The following is a 19,764-nucleotide window of genomic DNA, read 5'->3' as shown; positions in this document are numbered from 1 at the left end:
TCTATAGAATTATGAACATTATCATATTATGAGTGAGTGAGTATGGTTTTTACGCCGTTTTTAGCAATATTCCAGCAATATCACGGCGGGGGACACCACAAATGGGCTTCACACATGGTGCCCATGTGGGGAATCGAACCCGGGTCTTCGGCGTGACGAGCGAACGCTTCAACCACTAGGCTACCCCACCGCCCCATCATATTATGAAGATTATAACATATGTTATATTTGGGATTACACTTTTTTAGTAAAGTACAAATTCTAGTACTTTTGCTGGGTTGAGTCCCATGCGGGATTCGAACGGGTTCAGGCTAACACGTCACCAAGCCACCGCGACTTCCACAAAAATGGAAGGGGTACACAAAGTCCGCAGTCAAGACTACCAGTTGTCCGACTTCCATTTTTGTGGCTGAATATAATAGAAATCTTCTTTACACACTTACTGAGATGAAAACAAGAAGTATATTGAGTATGTTAGTCCGGTGATGATAATGTATTCATGTACGTCTAGTTTCTGTCATCCCAAGTGCAGTTTTCGCCGCTTGTGAATGGAAAATGTAGGCCCCACTGGGATGATATGTCTGGACTGAGGAGTTGCGGGGGAAAGCATTCGGAATTAACAAACTTACTCTGCAGTAGAAATGTGAGGTTGTTAATAGTCTTGAGGCAAAGCCTAGTGAAAAGAGCATCTGACCCGAGCGTGAAAGACGTTGAAAGGTGGTATTTATTGTTGCCTTTCCTAGCACTCGGCGCTGTTCTAGAGCAATTACCCGGGACCCGGGACTGGTTGTTGCTTGGGTTAGTTTTCTTTATCACAAAGACGAAACACATTTTGCGGCAATCAATAAAAACGATGACAACAGCACCGAGGTTGTCAAAGCCTAGAAATGGGGCGAACTGTTGAAGATTGCTGCTTTCATACGCCGCGTATTGAAGCCGTGATATTTCTGGAATATTGCTAAATGCGTCGTAAAACTAAACACACTCACTCACTCATACGCCGCGTGCATCCGGGAGTTTGGCTTTTGACATTTACCCCAACAAAAGCTGGTTTTATACTGTTACTAATCTGTTGTTCCATCTTTCTAATACACCTACTGGTAACAGATGGTACTTCAATGTGTGAAAAATATATGGCATATGATGAACTGGGAAATTCTAGTCCGTTATATTTCTGTTCCGCAATGTAGTATTTACATTACATTACCCACAATGCTAAAGTAGGCCGCCATTTTGGTGTTTGATGCATCTTGCGTACAAAGACGTCTGACCTGTCAGGTAATAATAGTATTTGTGGTCTGCGCCTAAGAACCATATACCTATCCTTATTCTTCACTTTGGTTCGTTGAAAAATCGACACCAAGTTTTGACGATGAAATTGCAAGATGTCATTTTCCACTGCACGCTCGAACACGATCTTGCATACAATTGAATGTCAGAATGACCGTCCACTGTCAGATTTTGCATTAAATTAAATCTATGGAATAACTGTATATTTTTTAATATACGTGTAAATGAAAAGCCATATTTATCTTGAATGCATCAAACAGTCCCCCGGATCCCACCGGCAGACCGTATGCACATCGAAATCACAGCGTTCTGCAGCGCCATAGCTGAGTTGTTACATTGGAGAGACCACCGTTGTTTACAGTGCATGGATATAAACGAAAGTCATGATTTTCCATCAGATTCAGCCAAATGAGTAGTCGAAAGCAGGTTTTGTTGCGTTGGATGTAGGTAGTTAACAGAAGTGCCAAGTATCATTGTACAAATTTCAATTGACATCTGTCAGCGTGAAGGAAAGAAATGGTCCTTGACTGGACAATGCTTGCAATGGCATTTTGTGTTCTTTGTATTTTGTTTCATCTCTGTGAGTGAGCTCCAAATGGGCAAGAATGCATTACACAAGACACCTGCAATTAAGCTCAAAATGTTGTGCAGTATGCTTCAATAGCAGTCAAAATGTCTGTCCTTTTTCCAGTTGCTATGGTCAATTTCCATAGCTCTTGGGCTGTTCATACTGGCATATTTCCTCCATTTTGACTCAGTGTTACTGTTAGTTTAGGGTTTTTATGGTAAGAATATTGGTAGCTACTTAACTTCAAAGAACAAAGTCCTTGATACTGTCATTTGGTTCAGAAGTAGCAAGTGGTGGGCAAGGTCTTTTGTCCATGAGGATTATAATATATGTTTGCACAGTTAGGAACAAGAAGGCTCTGATTTTTGTCATCACAGCCTTTTCTATGCACACAAATTTCGTCTGAATAGGCGGTGTACAAGTCTTCTGTTTCACCCCTTCATGGAAGGGAACATTACAGTGTCCCCCAATGATGACTCTGATCATCTGGCATCATCATAATATGTAGAAACTCTAGTGCATGATGAAGTCAGTTCCTGCTCTTAGTTTATGTTTCTAGGTAAAACCCTGCATTCACTAAACTATTACTCCTTTGAATATCAAGTGTTTTGTACATGGCAATTGGTGTTAGTTTATAAAAACCTTATGACGAAAACATAAAAAATACCATGATCTCACAAGAATGTGTAATGAATAGTATTTATTTTCCAGCAGACAAGATGGCAGACACTTATAACAGTTATCAACCAGACTACAGCTTTGACAATGGACATTATGACGATGGTCAAGGAGAAAGCCAGTCTCAGGTTGGAGATTTTGACAGTGGTGTAGACATGAGAGGAGTGGACTATGGTAGAGACACCAGAACAAGGGAGCTTGATTATAGTCGAGATAATGGCAGAGGCAGTGATTATGTTTATGATGGTGGTCGAGGGGGAGGTGATCGAGGTGGAGGCTATAGCAGAGACGGAATGAGGGGAGATATCACAGACAGCAACAGATTCAGTGAGGGTTATGATGAAAACAGAGGTTCCAGCAGAGACCGTGAAAGAGAAAGAGAGAGGTAAATTTATGAATAGTCATAGATGGTATGTGTCAGCTGATATATGAATATATTTTGGACTTTTTTATTTTAAAAAATCATTTCAGAGTGATGTCGAGCAGAAATACAGTTTCTGTTATGTAGGTGATATTTACTACACAAAAGAAATTATAGTACAATTCTTTCATATTAGTATAGTATTAAATCTGTTGTTAACTTCTTTTGAGCAGTGGACTAGCTATTTATCCGCTGAATAAAATATATTCCTTCTGTAGACACAACAAAAATGTTTCATGCAAAAAGAAGGAAATTCATTGACCTGTTTATCTTTAGATCAAGACGGGATAGAGATGGACGTCGTGAACGAAGGCATCCAAGAGATCGTGACCATGAAAGAAGTCGAGAACGCAGAGAACGACGTGAAAGAGACAGAAGCCCATCAAGTAGATATGATGACAGCTACAGCTTGGATGTAAATATTAATATTGTTTCTGATGCTCAGATGATAGGAAATAATTTCATACCAACTCAACAGATGTACCCAAATATTGCTTCAGTTACATGATGCTGCTTACTTGAACATGATCTTCCTTTTATCTTATCACATTGATAATATTTTGTTGAATTTTGTTTTTAAAATGTTTTTTTTTTTTCGCTTTTGTTTTTTCTGTTACTGTTGGTAAGTGCATTAAGTTGTTTTTTTCAGGGCAGTGAAGGAGATAGCCAGAGTTACCGTGACAGGGAACGTGATGCAAGGGACTTGCGAGAGGACCGTGGCGGAGAAAAATGGATGACAGACACTCCCACTAACACAGTGCTGCTACGTGGATTACCACCACAGGTTGATGAGAAAGACGTAAGTATCTGCTGTCTTCAGTCATATGTTGCCCCACTTTGTTCATTGAGTGTATGTGTGAAGTCCATTTCTGATGTCCCACACCGTGATGCTGCTGAAATATTGCTAAATGTGGCGTAAAACTAAATTCACTCTCTCATTGAGCGTGTTCATTTGTTTACAGTGTTCCTTGTGTTAGTCCTGTTTACTTGTGTGTCAGAAAGTACATTTAATACTTTTATTATTCAATTCAAACTATATTTGCCCATTTTTACAATTTTTGTTATGGAAGAAGTGTAAAATCACATGAAGACATAAATAGTGAAGTACATTTATTGCTTACACACAAGGAATTTCAAACCCTGGTTTTCTTATTCCAGATTCGAGCTGAGTTGATGATGTTTGGTGCCCCTGTTAAGGATGTGAGGCTAATGCGTAGAAGCACAGGTGAGAGCATGGTCTAAGATGACTAGTTTCTTTTCTTATACATGAAATGTGTGGGTGTTATGCTGGGGAAGGAATGGGTATGGTAGTGCGGGATTGTCGCATGACTCACTGGGGACTCTGAAGTTAACTTTGTGGTTGTTAAGAAGTCTGTCTTTTCACTATTACAATGTGTTCTGGAGTGGTACTGGAACTCTCTTTTCAGATGTTAAACTTGCTGTTGTATTGGTAATATGTATCATTTTACTGAGACTTGTAACATGTACATGTCACAGGGATGCCAACCGTTACCAGTTTCACATTATAGTTAGGATACCGATCCTAAAGTTACTCTATCACACTTTTTCTTCCCAAAATTACATTATTCGTTTTTCACTGATGTTTTCTTCATGTGTAGATATCTTTGAAGAGAAAATGCACTGGTAACATCATTGACATGACACATTCTTCAGTGAGACTGCTGACCATTGAGGGCAATGCTTTCAATTCACATTAGAATATCCATTATTCGTTGATACAGGGATACCTAATGGTTGTCACATTTAAACACACTCAAGTCTTTTCGTTGAACAAAATCACATGGGTATTAACAAGGTACTAATTGCATGTTCACCAATATTACTGTGGAACTCTACCCATGAAGTTCCACATTAGAATTGGTCTTCAGCAACCCATGTTTTTTGTAAGAGGCGACTAACAGGATCAGATGGTCAGGCTCGCTGTCTTGGTAGACTCATGTTATAGTATCCCAACTGCATATGCTGCTGATCACTGGTCCAGACTCGGATTATTTACAGACCGTTGCCATATAACTGGAATATCGCTGTGTGGCATTAAACAACAAACAAAAAACTTTGGAATTCTACATTGACTTTCTGAAAAACAACAGTTTTCCCAATGCTTAAGTATGGTTGGCATCTCTGCACTTTTGTCGGTTCCATTATTTAATTGACTGTGTATATCAATGTTATCAGATGTCATAAGCATGATAAGTATTTCAGTTCTCTGTTAGATAATATGTGATCGAGCTTATGGTCAGGTTACAATGCTGTAAACAAATCACATGGCCACTTTCGGTAAGTATTTCAGCAGGAAGTGCAGTTATGGATTTGCATATCTTCAGAGTATCCTCAGTGAGTATGAGTCGACACTGTTTGGGAAGGCATGTGAGACAAGGGTTGTTAGCTGGTGGTTTGTGCCGTCATCAACTTTTCTCCCTACACATTTAACTGACAAACGTTCTAAATACTTGCACAGGTGCCTCCCGTGGCTTTGCATTTGTGGAGTTTCAGAACGTAACAGACGCCCAACGTTGGATGGATCAGAAACAGGTTTAACCACATCTAAGACTTACCTCAGCGGTACAGTAGTTGAAAAAAAATCAGTTCCAGTGGACTTGATTTGACACAGAAATTGTTCATGCACACACTCACACACAACATGCTTGCAGGTTTGGTGGTTGTCAACTGCCTTGCTTGCAAGGAGCCATTTTCTAGGCTTGCTTCATTCCCTCATTGATTGGTAATCTAAGTCAAGATCAGTTTGAAATAAATCACGATCTATGGACACTTGCAAATTGCCCACTAATTCTCCCTTTACTACAGAAATGTTTGTTGTCATCTTTAATCTATGCTGTATCTGGACATTGCTATAATGTATTATGATATGAACTGTGTTGATTTGCGATTTAATGAAAAGGCGATTTATTTGTTGAATGTTAATCGAGGATTAGCTCTTGAAAGAAAACTGAGGCATTTGAAGAAAATCAACATGGATTTCTGTCTTTTTGATTTCTGTTTTCTTTCTTGAGCTGGTTGTTCCTGTGTATATCTCTTGTGATGACTTTATTGTACATGTGTCTTGTTTACAAACATACTGTCTTATGATTGTCACTTCAAATGAAATGCACTTCTAATGATGATGCATCCTGTTCTAATGACTTTAATGTTATTGATATTGTAAGTTGAACATGCTAGAATGATATTGTTGACATGTGGGTATAAGGAAGAACGCCAGTGGTATACTGGCTAGTGGCACTGCGTCAAGCAGACAGCGCATACTACAAGCAACAGGCTTGGTCAGGATGACAGGCAGACAATCTCATGGCTTCCTTTCATGGGCTGGGTGTATTATGTTCCACTACATGGACTATAACATTTGTTTCTTCCTTGCCAGGGGGCGCTGAACATGCTGAATCAGTATCACGTGAGCATGCACTACAGTACGTCACGAGTTGGCCCAGAGAAGTTTGTGCAGCATAAAACAGACTGGACCTGCAGCAAGGTGAGAGGACACAGCTGTGTTTATGTAATGGAAAACTCATGAAAATATGGAGTCCATCAATGTGAGCAATTTCTCCTCATAAATCATGTTATTGTTTACTTATAATTCCACTAAAATTGTGGGTTTGAATCCCAGTTCCCCCATGTTACTTCTAGGTTTGTCATACCAATGCTCATGGCCAAAGTTGTAATCATCTTGGACCTGAATCAATTTGGTTTTTGCATTAAGTTGGCATGCTGTGCTATAACTGGATTAATGCTCAAAGCAGCTTTCGAAATACAACTCACTCCCCAGCTCAGAATGACCAGCAAATGTTTGTCTCATGATAAACTGCAAGAGCAATAGCATATTGTCTTCATAATGGTTTAAGCCTGTTGATTCCTGAGCCAAAGATAATGTGGCCCCCAGTATGTCCTTCATATTTCAGCACCATAAAATTCACTCTCATTGTCGATTTTAACTCCACTGAAAGGCTAGACTCTGAATTTGGAATAGAGTCACTTGCTGCTCTAATGTGTATGATGTCTTGGTAAATAGTGTAAAGGTAAAGAGTAGAATGACATACACGGGTGATGGTCCTGTATTGATTGGCAGTCTCTGATAGTGATATGCCATGTACACAGATGAGCATTGTGACCTTGGAGTCTGTGATGTTACACTTTAATTGACTTTAACTTTCCAGTGTGGTGTTCATAACTTCAAGAGAAGAGATTACTGTTTCAAGTGCAATATTTCCAGAGATGGTAAGATTTTACTGAATTACGTTATCAGTATTTCAAGGCATTATGGGACGTCAACATATAACTAATCTCTAAAGATAACAATAAAGAAGTCAATGTCAGGGAATGCCTACAGATCCCTGAAATAAATTCACTGGAATGTGAAGACTATATCTGTTTATCTGTCTTGTTTCAGAATCTGACAAGACAAAAGACGGAGATGGCTTTGACCAAGTAGGAACTAATCCATGCAATAGTAAGTTATAACAACATTTACTACAAGTTACATTTTACATTCAATTTATGAGTATGCTATTTTGGGTCCAAGGCTGGGATTGTGCTTTCAACAATTAAGGGTAATTAAAATATTGGCAGCAACAATTCAGTTTCACACAGAAAAGAAGTTGCAGAAATAATGTGTATGTTTTGTCTAAAGTGTTTATACCATGGCATGTGAGAGATAGCAAGGGGCATAACTCAGGCTAGTATCTGACAAATATGGACAAACTTGGTCCCAATGTAGACAAGACATTCATTTGTATGTCTACATGTATTGTAAATGTAAGGATGAGTGAATTTGATAATGCTTTACTGAATGATTTTATTGAGCTGATGTAGTGTACAGATGCTAATCTGAAAATGTGTTTGTGGGATATTTTACTGTTTGAAGTGAACCAAGAATAAGATTGTAAAGATATTACGTAATATTTGCCCTATGCTCCAATGTAAGCGTTCACATGACTCTATATAATCATGTCCATGTTTTTCCACAGCTCTCATATTTCGAGGTCTTGATGCACTTACAACAGAAGAGTCCCTTGACGTAGCATTACGATTACAAACAAATCTCCAGTCTAAGAATGTGCGCATCATTCGAGACCCAGTCACAAACACATCCAGGGGCTACGGGTTCTGTGAGATGAATTCCATTCAGGAATCCACACAAGTTATAGATTTCTTGACTCAAAACAATGTTCCTTTGGAAGTAGATGGCAAACAAGTTCTCACATCGTATGCAAAGAACACTTTCTCCACTGTGTGAGTATATTGTGATAGAAATACAAGTGTGGTATGAAGAGTTACGTTCCTGATTGTTTGGTACAATATCCATGCTCAAAGCTGTAAACATTTACCTGTTTTCCCACATGAATTACTTTCTTCCCACACCAAGCTGATGCAGAGAAATAACTGAAAGACTGATCAGATACTGTTTTACCAAACTCATCTCACGCTCAGACTGTATTAGACATATCTCCAACAAACATTTTAAACTTGCCACTCAAGCACTCAAGCGGGGGATATAATATTAGGCTCCGTCCGTCCGTCGGTATGCGTATGAATTGGAATATCTTAAGAACCATTGACTGGATTCTTTTCATACTTGGTACCTAGGTTCATCACAGTATAAGAAAGGTCCCAGTCAGGTTTGGTGACCTTGACCTTCATTTCAAGGTCACCAGGGGACTTTAACATTTTACCCTTGTCAGCGAGATGCCCCAAGAACCGTCTCTGGATTTTCTTCATATTTGACACCAAGCTTCATATAGGGAAAGTCATATAGTCGAGTTTGGTGACATTCACGTAATTTTCAAGGTCACAGCGACACTTTGAAGATTTCAGTATGTGAAGGTTGTCAGCAAGATATCTCAAGAAGGGTTCACTGGATTTTCTTCGAAGATTTTCAAGACTTCTCTTGAGTGTTTTTTGATAAGCAATTTCTCTATTACTATTTTTTGCATATTTCATACACCATGACATTCATGTCAAGGTCAAAGTGAGTCTTGAAAATATTTGTGTGTTTGAAAAACAGTGACAGAGCAGTGCAAATATCGAGAGAGGTTGACTGGTCATGTTTTTGTTGACATTTAACTTCATCTTAAACTATGACCTGCACTTTCATTACTCTTTAAGTTTGATTTGATAATATGCTGCGGGGGATTATGTCACCTTAGTGACAACTGCTTGTTTGTAAGTGATTTTGCACTGAATAATATTATAAGCATTTATCTAGCCGAATGATTTTACGAAATCAAAAGAAAAAATACGCATGGAATCGACTTGTTTTTATTTATGTGAGATGCCATGTTGACAACAGCTGATCGATTGACCTCAATGCAGCGCACGTTACTAAAGGCTTGTCGATGCACGCTTTTCTCACTTCGCGTGGTCACCGAGGCGGGTTAATATGACTTTTGTACCCCCTCCTCGTCGCGGATCGTGACGGGTGTACATGGTATTTTATCAGTCACGTGTACCAATCAAAACTCGACATTCTTACATGAGGCTGGATAAATATATTTACGTATTTAGCAGAAAATCAGCTCAGTTTTTTTATGAGTGTCTGCGACATGATCTCTGAATATTTTGTGAAGGGCAAGTATGGAATCTTCCTTGCTACTTGTTTGTGTGTGTTGTTGATGTTGAGTTAATATTAGTGCTTTTTCTTTCAGAATGGCAACCTTAAACAGTACCCCTCAAAATCCAGTAAGTAGGAACTGAATTGCAAACTGAAGTTTCTGTTGCTTTTGATCTTCTGAAATGTGTTTTATAATGCTTTTCCGTTAGATAATCAGGTTTATTATTTGGAGCACTACCATCTCAATAATGTGCTGTCCATTAAACATCCAACTTTCCTGTATGTTGTAGGCATGGGACTTCAACAGTCAACAAGTAGCGGGAGCTGGACAACCAGGTAGCGAGTACTACAACCAGCTGTACCAGGCCGGAGTCACAACAACCACACCCCCCACAACTACAGTCCCGTCGTCAGGGGAACTTGATCAGACCTACTACGATCAGGCAACAGGACAGTACTATGATACTCAGAGCTATGAATACTCCCAGTATTACAGTCAGTTTGGACAGTCTGGCTCACAGTCACTGCAGAGTAAGTACTGGATTTTGAGAATCATGTTCAGAAATGTTTCAGCAGCATTGTATGATTGCTATTGATAAGACACCGAATGGTTCTTAGCTCTCTTGTGTGACTTTCTGAGTGTGGATTCATCCTAGTTCAGGGCAAAACTGTACTTTATTACACTATACATTTGGGTAAAGCAAACTATATTTCTTAATCAGCAATATCTGGATTACTATCCCATTGGGTAGTGGGGTAGCCTAGTGGTTAAAGTGTTTGCTCGTCACGCCGAAGACCCAAGTTCGATTCCCCATGTGTGAAGCCCATTTCTGGTGTCCCCCACCTTGATATTGCTGTAATATTGCTAAAAACGGTGTAAAACTAAAGTAACTCAATGACTCACTTCTATCACATTATCACTGTTTGTGAAATGGAACTTAGAGGCTTGAGATAATGGTAACAACCCCATTATTCACTGATACACAAATCTTTGCAAGTGTCTTGTATGCTATCATTTCAGATTAGTGAGAAGATGGCACAAGTTGACCTTTTCCATACTTTTATGTGATCAGGTTTTTTTCTCGCAGTACAGTTTCTGAGTAATATTGCTTTGTGTCTTGCGATGCAAATGATTGCTTATATTTTGTTCGTACTTCTCCAGCGGACTCTACAAATGCTGCAGCAGCAGTTGCCCAGGCTGCTATTGCTCAAGCCAATGCTGCCAAGAACTACAACAAACAGGTATTTGTCTAACATGGGAATAGCAGCCTGATGGGCTGCATTTTTCATGTTATGAGTCTATTAATAAAATATAAATATAAATTTTCCTTAATTGATGTAAATAGAATTGCTATACCACCTTTCCAATCCGCCCCCATCTCACAAGGACTTAATTTTTCATAGACGTAAAGTGAGGGTCTTGGTATAGCCATATATGGCCTGCTACCAACACATCACCTTTATGGACAAGCTTAGGCCTTATTTTGTTTTGTACACTGTTCAACACTTTGTTTGTATTGGATTTGGTTGGCTTTGTTGTTTCACGCCTCACTCAGCAATATTCCAGCTATATGGCGGCGGTCTGTCAGTCAGTCAGTCCCTGAGCCTTAACATAAACAAACATAGTGGGTACATCAACCCATGCGCCCCGAGGGACCAGTGAACCTTAATGTTAATTTTGAATTGTTTGAAACACGGGTACGAATCTTTTTGTAGCCATCGCTAGATTTTGCTGACAAGAAAAACATATTTAGAGTTATCTCCCTTCCATCGATTTGCATTCGCAAAACATCGGTAAATTCCGTACATCATACGTGATCCAATGTTATTCGAGATAAAGATTTACTACCACAAGTACAGAATGAGTTGCCATTGACAGCGGGTACATTGAAATGTACCTCGCTTGTAAGCGGGGTACATCTAAAATAATAGAAGAGCGCTCAGCCAATCAGAAAGCGACATTTATGTGTGAGGTAAGATAATTATTCTTGTTCGAATTTCTTCCAGACCCCAGGTCCTAAGAAAGCTGAGCCAGTAGTTGAACAGCCAGCCACCCCACCTGCTAGAAACAAGGAAGTCCTAGCATATCGTAAGAAATAATTCCTTGCATAACCATCTCTTGTGTACCCTAAACAATCCCTTGATCATATATTGACTTAAGGGTAGTTCAGTGGTGGTATAATCAAATTTGTGATTTTGGACTATATGAACTCCTTAGGAGCATAGTTTATAACTGCATATCAGCTGGCACATTTCTTTGTAGACAGGATTCATTTGCACTTTCACAAATGAGAAAAAAATTGGTTTGCAATGGTAGTCAGAATTAGAACTGTGGATGGCACGGATTGACATTTCTGAAGAATGTTGCACAAGTTCCATATATTCCCTGAATATCCCATTACAGCGGCTCCAGATGTGTCCACGTACCAGTTTGATAAGAGTTCAGGATACTATTACGATCCATCAACAGGCCTCTACTATGATGCCAGTTCACAGGTATTTATCCGATGTCATAAACAAATAATATTCCTAAGTGCTGGATCCTAATGCAGGATATGGAAAGGTTCTCTCTCTGTTTTTGAGGGAATTGAACCCAAATTTGATATGACTATTAATATTTAATAGAGTTGTTAAATAATGCAGGTTCTGTCTTTCATGGATTTGAACCCAAATTTGATATGACTTTCAATGTTTCATAGTGTTGTTGTCCCCCGCCGCAACGCGGAACGGGGGACTATGTATTCAGCGGCGTCCGTACGTACGTCCCGATTCTTGTTAACGCGATATCTCATGAACTGTTGTACCCAATGTCCTCGAATTTGGTGACAGCCTACATTGGGGGATTATGTAGACACCAGTTTATTTGGGTGACCTTGACCTTATCTTCAAGGTCACCACAACACTTTGACCGCTTTTAAGACTTATTTAAACGCGATATCTCATAAAACATTGCACCCATTGTTTTCAAGTGTGTTGACAGCCTACATTGGTAGATTATGCAGACACCAGTCATTTCAGGCATCTTGTATGTGACCCAAAAATATAAAGTAGTAAATATAGCTATTCCATTCTTTAGCGGCGGGGCACATTGCCATATCAGTGGCAAACACTTGTTTTAACATGTGTTTATCATGTTATTTGGAGGTTTTGAAACATGTTTCAGTTTGTGCCAAACACGTCATGATATGAGTCAATTATCCCTAAATTTATATCCTTTTTCAGAATGATTACACAATGCTTAGAAAGTGGTCAAATGTAGCGTATGTTATATTTGGGATTTCACTTTCTTAGTAAAGTACAAATTCTAGTACTTTTTGGGTCCCTTCCGGGATTCGAACCCAATCGCACTAATCGCCTAATCAGGTGTGGGTTCGAATCCCAGTGATCTCATCTGTAAAGGCATGGGTTTGGCTGACGTCAATCGACCTCAAAGAAGCATACCTTCATGTTCCAATACACCCTGACTTCAAGAAGTTCCTTTGGTCCTCCTTCAATGGGCAGTGCTATCAGTTTTGTGTGCTTCCCTTTGGCATCTCTACGGTGCCAAGGGTGTTCACCAAGTTGATGTTGATCCCATCGCAAGTCGCCAGATTGCAGGGCCCGTGATGCCAACTGTACCTTGACAACCCGACACTTGAGTTGAGATACCACACATTTAGAGATGGACATTGTCACAAAGCTGGGCTGGATCATCAATCTCAAGAAATAAGAACTCCCTCGGGCACAGGATCTGGTTTTCTTTGGAGCGAGATTTGAGACACAGCGGGGCATTGTCTCCTCTTGGGATCGCCTTGTCAAAGTCCACAGGACTACTCTGCTGTTCCTCAAATCCCCAATTTTTTCAGCATGGACATTGCGACGGTGGATGTAGTTTGGTGTGCGTGTACAATGATGAGACCTATGCAGCAGGCGGTGGCACAGCTGTGGTCCCACTCTTAGAGCTATGACAAGTTTGTCAAAAGGCCAGAGTGGTTAATCCCTCACCTGTGGTGACAGACATTGAGAACTTATCCAGGGGCTCCCCCTGGAGATCCCGATGCCAATGCTCTCGATCCAAATTGATGCATCCCTCATGGGCTGGGGCGGTGTTCTGGGCTACCTATTAGTCTCTGGACTTTGGTCAGAGAACAAGGTCAGCCTGCACATCAATGTGCTGAAATTGAGGTTGGTGTTTGAAAGCTTTGTGGGGCAGGTTCTAAGCCAGGTGGTGTGTCTAGAGATGGACAACCAGACAGTGATGACCTATATCCTGAAGCAAGGCGGTATGGTGTCTCTGTCCCCCAATTCTGTCTGATTACAGTCAGCATGAAAAGTGAGTTGCGAGGTTGAAGGTTAAAGAGTCTGTTTGTCATACCAAAGACTCTGGTTCAATTTCCCAGCAGTTAAAATGTTTGAAGCCAATTACTTGTGTCCTCTGCTGTGACATTGTATGAATATTGCATAAAACCTTACTCAGTTTAGTGCTTGGATAAATTGGGTCTGGGTTTGGTTTTTGGTTGTTACAGGCTACCAGTTTGTGACCCAAATGGAAATGTTCATTTCTTTTCGTAACTAATGGGATTGGTGGTCAGACTCGCCGACTTGGTTGACGCATGTCATCGTATCCCAATTGCACAGATTGATGCTCATGCTATTGATCATTGGATTGTCTGGTCCAGACTAACTAAGCTTGTTTACTCACTCACTCTTGTTTACAAAATTTGGGCAGAAAGACTCCAGTGTTTGGCACAATCTGCACGATTCAATTCCCTAAATGTTTTTCCTTGTTGTTAATGGTTGGTGACACACACTTTACGACATCTCTCCATTTCAGTACTTCTACAACCCTCAGACCCAGCAGTTCATGTACTGGGATGCTGAGAAGTCCACATATCTCCCTGCACCCACACAAAACGACCCCAATGGTGATAGTGGTGAAGACAAGAAAGATAAAAAGGACAAGAAGGAAAAGGTCAAAATAGCCAAAAAAATAGCTAAGGTATGCAAGCGTTTCCCTTTTTGTCGTGATTCAGGTCAGTGACAATTAATACTATGTAACCAATTCTTTCTTTTTTTTTCATCTACAGTTGTCTTAATAACTTTTTTTCTCGTTGACATGATTTCTCATATGACAGTTGAGAGATCACTATTATGTTGTAAGTGGGAGTCATAAATGTGTCAACATTAGGAACATACTGTTTTGAATTAGGCATTGATGTCCTGGTCATTTTGTCCTAATGTTGAAAGTCTCAGATTTAAGGGAACCCCAAATTCTATTACCATTGCAACAAAACCCCATTAATTTGAAAGAATGGCCATCAGCGTGCGGCAAGTAAATTTATGAGTCGGTATCGATTTGAAGTTTTTTTGTTTGTCTGTCCAGGACATGGAGAAATGGGCCAAGTCTCTGAATGCTCAGAAAGAGATGATGAAGGAGGGTACAAGGAAGATCACCATTAACACTGGTGGCATCGGAGGCTTCAGGAAGGAAGAGCGAGAGTCTGCCACAGCAGATGCAGGATTTGCCATCCTGGAGAAAGCTGTACGTTCTGAAAGATCCTGTATGCTTAAAATACTATGTTCAGTATCTTCAGCAACCCATGGTTGTCGTGAGAAGCAACTAAGTGATCAGATGGCAATCGTATCCCAATTGCATAGATTGATGCTCCTGCTGGTGATTGCTGGACTGTCTGGTACAGGCTCAGTTATTTACAAACTGCCGCATTAGCTGCAATATTGCTGAGAGCGGCATGAAACAAACAGTATTTAGTGATACAGGTGTATCATCTGAACTTTAGCACTTACCTTGGCGTTTTGACGTGTATGTATATACATGTGTAGCGTGTATGGAGAAATTATTCTGAAGTCAAGAGAAAATGTTTCAGCTATCAAAACATTTCAGTGCATGTAGCCATTGTCATTTTCATTTTGCTAATATTCCTTCCTCTTTGCAGAAGGGTGAGGACAAGAAGTTAATGCCACCACCACCTTTGGTAAGTCATCTGCTCAATCTTCTGTAGAATGTTTGTCTTTTTCAAGCAACATGTGCTCTCAATAGTCTTTATCTTTAAACTTTGATCTGTGTCATATGGCTTAATTTGAAGTCATAGTTCACTGGACAGAAACTGATGTTGCTGGCAGCAAATTTACCTGTTAGTTTCAACTCCTTACAACTATTTGTCTGAAGGAGAGCCCAGCAATTATTCAGGGTTTGTCTCATGGAAGTTCACAATCACTCATGTTTGAAATTCATCACGACCGAAGATGAGTATTTCAGTGAAACATTTATTCAAATGATACCAGTGTCTCCAAGACTGAGCCTTCCTCTGTACCGTGATTCTTTTTCCTTCCTCAGCTGGGTGGTGGTGTGAAGGTGCCTATACCTCCCCCCAGGGAGCAAGCCCGGGTTGGTGGCATCCTATGGTGGAGACAGTGAGGAGGAGGATGATGACAGTCAGGGTGCGGCAATGTCTTCCGGTCGTCTAGACGAGACCAAGTTGGTGGACTGGGGCAAGCTAGCCTGCCTGTTGTGCAAGAGACAGTTCCAGTCAAAGGAGATCCTGACAAAACACATGCAGTTCTCAGACTTACATAAGGTGGGAACTGGGAGCATCAGGAACATATTTTAGGAATCATCTTCATTGTCATGAATGAAAGAATATCAGATGTGTTTAGGATCATAATTTGGTTATATATGTACATGCATGTTTGTGTAGAATACATATTCAGTTGAAAATTCAGAATAAAATAAGTATATGGTATTTTATTAGGTTCACATTCTTTGGACAGTGAAGTTGTGTTGAGTTGCTCGTAGTTTTAAACAAATGAGTGGTAAGAGAACATATTCAATTCACGGGTTTGTCAGGATCAGATCACATCGTCATGATCATGAAGTCAAAATTATGTAGTTGAAGAGTTAAGCCTATTATGATATAGTACAAATGTCAAAGAACTAAAATATATACTAGATACCTACTTTTTGCAGCAAAATCTAGAATCTCTGCAAAGAAGCAAAGGAGGAAGTGAAGAAAAGAAAGAGGTAAGCAGACTGTTGGAGGTGATGTCATTCACAAGAATAAGGATGTTCGATTGTCATGAGCTATTTGATATGTATTCGACTTATTAAATGTTAAGTACTTTATATAGAATTACATTTCTTGGGACATTTTCGTTCACTGGATTTTCTGGTCTGGACTTAATTATCTACAGGCTGTCATGCTATAGCTGATTATTGCTGAAAGTGGCAAAAAATCAAACGTTTGCAGGAATATATGAATTATTGTTTCCTTTGCCCCCCAACCATCACTGCTTATAACAGCTGTGTTTATGTAATATGCGTCTTCATGCATACTTCATAAAGAGGTCATGTAGTTGTATTGAGTTATCTCCAGTACTTTTGCATGTATGAGTTTGTGCCAATATTATTTGGAGGTGTTTGCATTCTTTATTTTCAAACTCATCAAGTTTGCTGTTAGAACCACTGCATGGATATATCATCTTAAATCGAAAGTAACGGAACTTGTTTTATATTCTTGATACTCTATTGCTTATTTTCTAGTGAGAAAATAAATACCAATACAGGGGAAATACAGTACAATGTCACATTATATTCTGTTTGCATGTGTCTGAGCTACTGTTGTGGCAAATACTTACTATGAACAGATGTGCCCCTCTGCTATATAACTCATGACCTGTTTCAGTATCGAGACAGAGCAAAGGAGAGACGTCAGAAATATGGTGCTCCTCAACCACCAGAACCTAGAAACCGTTATCAGCCACCTGCAGTGTAAGTTCATCACACCAGCATTGTCCAGGAGACGAGATTTATAATGTATCGAAAACTTGACAATACGTGGTCGCTATACAATGGAGCATCAGAGTCCTCTCATGTTGATGGGTGACAGTGTCGGAGAGTAAGGTATGGGTGAAATGTTTGTTGGTGATGGAATCTCTGCCAGTCCTGCAGTCAAAGGTGGTGTTGGTTGTTACAGTTATGAAGAGCCAACCAAGGCAGGGCTTGGCGGTGAAAACATCGGCAATAAACTCATGCAGAAGATGGGATGGTCAGAGGGCATGGGGCTTGGCAAGAAATCCCAGGGCATTGTCGACCCCATTCAGGTCAGACTGTGTGTGTAACTGGTGGGATGGAAGTGTTTTATCCTTTCCCTTGTCTGCTCTGTTGTCTTGAACATCTTTGACCTTTGTCAGAAAGATTACCTTCAATATTTTGTCAAGTTCATATTATCAAGTCTGAAATCAGTTCCTGTTATATGGATGATGTTGTTTACTGTGTTGCTCCTAAAGTCAGATTCATCATAATAACCAGCTGTTGATATTAAAGACAGTACATCAAATGAATAAAGTAAGGGAAACTTTGGCGTTATTTGTTCTCCATGAAGTGGGAATTCTGTTGATGATCCTGGAAATTCCACAGAAATAGTTCTGTTTGAGGAGAATGTTCTTGTATTGAGATTGATAACCCAAAGACGGGTGAGGAGTGCATGTCAAGTGTGCACAAATGCGATATTTGATCATACATGACAGCTTTCTTTCTTCAGGCTAAGCGGCGGGTTCAGAACACAGGTCTAGGACTCAGTGGTTCCAATGTTGTGTCAGAAGTTGGAGACTCCTACAAAGATGCTGTCAAGAAAACCTTCTTCGCTCGATACAATGAACAGGATTAACAGTGGAAAAACCTAATTGTATATTTTGTAAATCTTGTACAGTGTACATATGTTTCAGATTCAATCATGTCTACACCATTCATCACAATGTACTTACCATGGCATAAAATATGAAACTTTTATACTTTTGTTTTGTTGTCAGCATCAGAATTACACCTTTCTGGGAACTTCACTCCCAAGAGTTTCTTTGGCTTTGGGCCTTGACCCACACTGAAGCAAATGTAAAATGTGGTCTACTTAGGCATAAGACTTTGTTCCAACTATGCCTCTGCACACCCAGCTGCCCATGGGTACCCGGAAGGATGATGTGGTAATAACTCAAGACCTCGTACATCATTAACAGCTTGGTTTGTTTAATCAACAGGAAGATTGAAATTGAAATTAAAGTGTGCATGGCTCCGAAGATCCGTAATTATGCAGTGTCATAAGCATTTACTTGGTGAATGGAAACAATCTTATAAATGGAATTGTTTTTCTTAATGATTTACCAAAATGCACAGACCTTGTAAAAATAACCTGATTTGTAATATACAACACTAAAAACATGCAGACGTAAGTAAATGCTTCAAAGAAATAGCAAATGGACAACAACATGTCATTGTTATCCCCCTCAAAGCGTTTTGCGGGGGGGGTATTAAAATGGACTCTGTCCGTCCGTCCGTCCGTCAGTCCGTCCATGCACATTGTCTTTTCTGGAGCAGAACTCTAGAACCGTTCAATGTTTCTTCACCAAACTTGGCACATAGATAGATCTGGTGGTGAACTGGTGCCTTTTGGTAGTTTTGGAATTCTGAATAAAATATTTTTGGCGTTTCCATGGCAACAAGTTTGACTTAGCCTGAAATTGGTGGTAGGACTCTTTTCCGGAGCAGTACTCTAAAACCCTTCTATGTTTCTTCACCAAACTTGGCACAAACATAGATCTGGTGGTGAACTGGTGCCTTTTTTTTGAGGTAGTTTTGGAATTCTGAATAAAATATTTTTTCACCAAACTTCAGCACAAACATAGATCGTTTCCATGGCAACAAGTTTGACTTAGCCTGAAATTGGTGGTAGGACTCTTTTCCGAGCAGTACTCTAAAACCGTTCAATGTTTCTTCACCAAACTTGGCACAAACATAGATCTGGTGGTGTACTGGTGCCTTTGGTGGTAGTTTTTCGAATTCTGAATAAAATATTTTTGGCGTTTCCATGGCAACAAGTTTGACTTAGCCTGAAATTGGTGGTAGGACTCTTTTCCTTCACCAAACAGTACTCTAAAACCGTTCAATGTTTCTTCACCAAACTTGGCACAAACATAGATCTGGTGGTGAACTGGTGCCTTTTGGTAGTTTTGGAATTCTGAATAAAATATTTTTGGCGTTTCCATGGCAACAAGTTTGACTTAGACTGAAATTGGTGGTAGGACTCTTTTCCGGAGCAGAACTCTAAAACCGTTCACTATTTCTTCACCAAACTTGGCACATAGATAGATCTGGTTGTGTACTGGTGCCTTTTGGTAGTTTTGGAATTCTGAATAAAATATTTTTGGCGTTTCCATGGCAACAAGTTTGACTTAGACTGA

At 39.8% G+C, this 19,764-nt stretch overlaps 1 protein-coding gene across 2 annotated transcripts; it reads left to right on the top strand.

The window, feature by feature from the left end:
• Positions 1-1,205: 1,205 nt before the first annotated feature.
• Positions 1,206-18,322, top strand: LOC124285046 (RNA-binding protein 5-like). 2 transcript variants are annotated; one of them, XM_046721194.1, is made up of 23 exons: positions 1,206-1,278; positions 2,570-2,921; positions 3,234-3,372; positions 3,607-3,756; positions 4,116-4,182; positions 5,437-5,510; positions 6,355-6,462; positions 7,145-7,205; positions 7,378-7,437; positions 7,955-8,219; positions 9,632-9,665; positions 9,828-10,068; positions 10,700-10,779; positions 11,545-11,626; positions 11,942-12,033; positions 14,351-14,515; positions 14,900-15,058; positions 15,471-15,513; positions 15,910-16,112; positions 16,502-16,555; positions 17,217-17,302; positions 17,508-17,634; positions 18,075-18,322. In XM_046721194.1, exons 2-23 carry the CDS (start codon positions 2,578-2,580, stop codon positions 18,198-18,200), a joined length of 2,760 nt encoding a protein of 919 aa, XP_046577150.1. In that variant the 5' UTR covers positions 1,206-1,278; positions 2,570-2,577; the 3' UTR covers positions 18,201-18,322. The 2 variants fall into 2 exon arrangements, 1 of the variants encoding a protein (XP_046577150.1); XR_006900712.1 differs by lacking the exons at positions 17,217-17,302; positions 17,508-17,634; positions 18,075-18,322 and having other exon boundaries at positions 15,471-15,509; positions 15,872-16,112; positions 16,502-16,543.
• Positions 18,323-19,764: the final 1,442 nt, after the last annotated feature.

This window comes from Haliotis rubra, unplaced genomic scaffold (assembly GCF_003918875.1).
Source record: "Haliotis rubra isolate DU_JTF1 unplaced genomic scaffold, ASM391887v1 Scf350, whole genome shotgun sequence".
NCBI classification, from domain to species: Eukaryota; Metazoa; Mollusca; class Gastropoda; order Lepetellida; family Haliotidae; genus Haliotis; species Haliotis rubra.
Note: the sequence above shows the minus strand (reverse complement) of the source record. Positions and strands in the feature narration are given on the sequence as shown.